The sequence below is a fragment of the Myotis lucifugus genome, unplaced genomic scaffold (genome assembly GCF_000147115.1).
Source record: "Myotis lucifugus unplaced genomic scaffold, Myoluc2.0 scaffold_482, whole genome shotgun sequence".
NCBI classification, from domain to species: domain Eukaryota; kingdom Metazoa; phylum Chordata; class Mammalia; order Chiroptera; family Vespertilionidae; genus Myotis; species Myotis lucifugus.
Window position 1 is genome coordinate 473,921 of NW_005871530.1, and position 4,157 is coordinate 478,077.

The 4,157-nt window shown below is 55.4% G+C and overlaps 1 protein-coding gene across 1 annotated transcript in view; it reads left to right on the forward strand.

Annotated features, from left to right (window-relative positions):
- Positions 1–4,157, forward strand: part of LOC102427386 (zinc finger protein 883-like) — a 17,483-nt gene that overhangs the window by 5,353 nt on the left and 7,973 nt on the right. Inside the window, exon 3 of the mRNA XM_006103372.3 lies at positions 2,494–2,643. Coding sequence (XP_006103434.2) covers positions 2,494–2,643 — 150 coding nt within the window. The remainder of the gene's footprint in view (positions 1–2,493; positions 2,644–4,157) is intronic.

A 4,157-nucleotide genomic window follows, 5' to 3' on the forward strand; every position in this document is an offset into this window, starting at 1 on the left:
TTAGGAGGGGCCCCACACATGAAGAATGAGATGGAGAGGCCTGAGAAGCAAGACAGTTAGCAGCTCCTTGCCCAGGAAGACAAGCAGACTGAACCCTTCTGTCTGATTATGACATGAACAGAGGGAATCAGCCCAGGCTGCTATTAGAACGGAGGTCAGTGAGCACTTTTAATGATTATTTATACGCCTATTCCCTCCAATTCGATCACAGATCGAAGGCAGCCTCTGGGGTCAGCGTGCTGTCATCTGGAAGTCATTTTGCCATCCCCGCATTTCCGCTGAGAAATCTGACAACACTTCACATTAAATGTTATTCTTTCATCCAGGCTGCCGGACCTTTCACATTCTCTGTGGGGAGAATGGCAATGGAACTGCCCAAATGGCCCCTGAATAACACCCTGTTGACTTGGCTGAGGATGGGCTGACCCAGGAGATTCAGAGCCCAGGGCTGAGCTTCCTGGGTGAGAGAGATGCCGCAGCCAGGCTGGCTCCCCAGAGCCAGGGGCTGCTGCCTACCTTCTGACAGCTGCTCCAGCTCCCAGCTCAGGTGGGGGGGCTGGTTCATCCTCTGGACCTGTGAAGCCTCGAGGACCATGTTCTCCCCAGCAGCTCCTCCAGGCACTTCTGAGAGGTGTCCACGGTCCTAGTGCAGGAAGGGGGTTGGGGGAGAGCATGCGCCCTGGCGCACCTTCTGGGCAGGCCCCGCCCCTATGCATGTACCCTCATTCCCCCAGGATGAAGGGCTCCCATGCACTGCTCACTTCCTAGAGCACAGCTGCACAGAAGGGACTCCAGCAAAGGGCGCAGCTGGGAGACCTGCAGCCACTAAGAGACACTCTGACCCAGTGGCCTAGGACGTGATGAAGACACCCAAGGACTCTGAGTGGAGTCTGAGCAAAGTGACACACAGCACAGGGCTGTAAAGCAAATGATAGGGTGCTGGGCAGATCTATGGCCCCTGAGCAGGTTTAACATGTCTTAGAAAGGCCTTAGGGACTCCCAAGTCAGAGCTCACCTCACACTGAGTGGCCAGATTATTATGACCACCCCATCAGTACAATTAAGTGAATTAGTTATGTAAATAATAATAATAAAACCTTGAGAGTATTTGCTTAGGAAGTTTTCAATATTCAGTATTTTTGGAAGTGTCAATGGAGTACTGATGGGATGGTCATAATAATCTGGCCACGCAGTGTATATTGAACTCAGGGTGGAAGGGATAGGGAGAGATAGAAACATCAATGAAAGAGAATCATGGATTGGCTGCCCCCCCCAGGCCACCCCTAGGGATGGAGCCCACAACCTGGGCATCAGCACTGCCCAGGCAGGCCCTGTCTGTTTGGAGAGCTTTAAGTAGTGCCCACTCAAGCCGCTGAGCTAAGCAAGTGACTCTTTGCCATCAGCAGGTCACTGTATTAGCAGCAGCACCAACTCAGTAGCATAAAATCAGAGAAGAACACAACATAAACCTAAAAGTGCCCCCATCTGTTGTACACGTGGTGCGAGAGTGACTGACGGTACAGCCTAGCCTGGAGGGAGAAGTGCACCTGCTGACAGGTGTGGGACTTGGCTGAGCCCGATTCCTTAACAAGGAAGACCTGGGGCTGAGAGTCTGTACCGGGTGTGAGAGCTGAGTCTAGGCCACTCAGTTCCACAGTCGCCCCACTGATGTGGCCCCTGGAAATAAATGGCTGTTCGGGCGAGCTTCTGTTCAACACACAGTTCCTATCGTATATAATAAAAGCCCATTGACCAAATGGTTGAACAACCAGAACAACTGGTTGACCAGTTGCTCTGACACTCACTGACCACCAGGGGGCAGAAGCTCAACGCAGGAGCTGCCCCCCACCGGTCAGTGTGCTCCAACAGTGGGAGCACCACTTGGCTGACGGATATGAGCAGCACTCTCACAGTGGGCCAATCCCCGCAGGCCATGCCTCACCAGTGCACGAATCCCATACACCAGGCCTGTAGTATGATTATAAATGAAAATGACCACTTAGTTATATTATTGTCGGTCCACATTTCTAAAAATTATTTTGTTCCCATCAGCCTAATTACAGAAATGTGATTTGTTCCTTTTAGGTAACAACACATTTTATTTTGTGGAGTCTCACCTAGAGAGCCCATCTCAGGAATTCTCCATCCCCCCCCCTCCCCTGGGGGGCCAGTCTGTCCCCGTGAACTGGCCTCTGGTCCCATCTCCTCCCCCAGCGCCCCTGGCAGCGCAACATCACCTTGTTCCCCAAGTTCCTGGGCTGGAAAGCCAGCCCTCTCCTGGGCGGCTGAGAAAACTACATTACCCAGAATGCACTGCGCACACGTAGGGCGTTTTGGTTCCAGTGCCTACGAATAGGGCGGGACTTCCGGAGTCTTCTTCCCGGTGGACATTTTGACTTTTTCAAACTGTTCGCCGGCTCCCGGATTCTGCGCGTCCATCGGGAGGAGGAGGGGACGGGGAGGCGGCGCCCCGCGGGGCAGGGTGTGTCTGAGCCTGTGGCGCCGCCACCTTCGATTTTGGGGGGTCCGAGGCTCCCCGACCCTCTCCGCCGACAGAGTTCCCTCGGCCTCACCCCATCGGACCGTCCAGCCTCGGGGCGGCGCCGCTCGGGTCCCGCCGCCCAGGGCGCAGCGTCCAGCGCAGTGAGTCCTCGTGGGCCCCGGGGTGTGAGGGGAGGGAGGGCGCCGGGCTGCGGGGCCGCCGGGGGAGGCCGTGGGGGGCTGAGCCGGGAGGGGGCACCCAGGCCTGGTTTGTGTCTAAAGGCGACGGAGAGGACGAGCGGCGGGTCCGGGGGGAGGTTCACTTCCTGCTCCGGGCGCCGGGGCCGGGGGTTGTTGTGAGCAAAGAGGGACCTTTGAGCCCCGAGGGCCGGCGGGCATCACCGGCCCGGGGCGGGTCCAGGGCCCTGAGCAGCCGGAGCCCCTGGGTTCCTGGGGTGGGGTGCCCGGCCCTCAGCCCTTTAGTTCCCAACCGGTTCCTGCGGGTGCAGAACCCGCCTGAGGGGACGGGGCCTGTTGGGGGCTCCTGGTCAAGGGCCTTCAACACTAATCCTGGCCTTCTGAGGGTCGGTGGTGGCCCGTGGGGCTCCTCGGGCCCCTCTTTCTTGGGGGACCCTTGGAACTGGGGGACCTTTGAAGGACCACCCAAGGCCCCAGAATCTTAGGGCCCAGGTCAAGGTTCAAGATGAGGTGGCCAGCTGGTTTTGGCCAGCCAGGTGAAATGTGTGTGTGACCAGGTTCCTTCCGCCCATGGGCTCCAGAATGTGCAAAGGCCTGGAGTGAAGTCTAACGCTGATTCAGGGACGAGCAGGTAGGGGTCCATTTTTTAAAAATAGGAACTGGAGCCAGAGCCGGTTTGGCTCAGTGGATAGAGCGTCGGCCTGCGGACTCAAGGGTCCGGGGTTCGATTCCGGTCAGGGGCATGTGCCTTGGTTGCGGGCACATCCCCAGTGGGGGGGGCGTGCGGGAGGCAGCTGATCGGTGTTTCTCTCTCATCGATGTTTCTGACTCTCTATCCCTCTCCCTTCCTCTCTGTAGAAAATCAATAAAACATATTTTAAAAAAAACAAAAACAGGAACTGGAAACAGTGGGACAGGAACCAAGTGCAGAGGAGCTTTGTGACCACTTGGTTTTCTGTTCTGCTGGCGATGGGGTCATTGGGGTCATGGGAGCAGTAGAGCAGGTGACCTGTCCCAGGTCTCATTAGACTCCCTGTGGCTGCAGCCTGATGCACAGGATGGGTGTGAGGACGGTGGTAGGAGGCCCAGGACGGAATCTGCTGTGATAGTGCTGGTGAGTGTGAGGGTACCTGGAGCACAGTGGTGCCTGTGGGTGTGGAAGAAGCAGTTGCATATGGATCAGGGTTATAGGTGTGGCCACCTGGATTTTCTTATTTTGAGGATCGTAGAGAGAGGTAAGAATCAGAGATGATGTGAAGGTTTGGATTTAGTACTGAAGGTATGAAAGCACCATCAACTGAGATGGAGAAAGTCATGGTCAGAAAAGTAGTGTTCATGAGGAACATAAAATCTTTTACTTTTTCTTTTTAGTGTATGAGATATTTTAGAGACCAGTTCATGACCATCTGGGACTCTGAAGAGTAGTTCAAGATGATCCCACTTAAAAAAATAGTAAAGAGTATGGACCATGGAGGAGT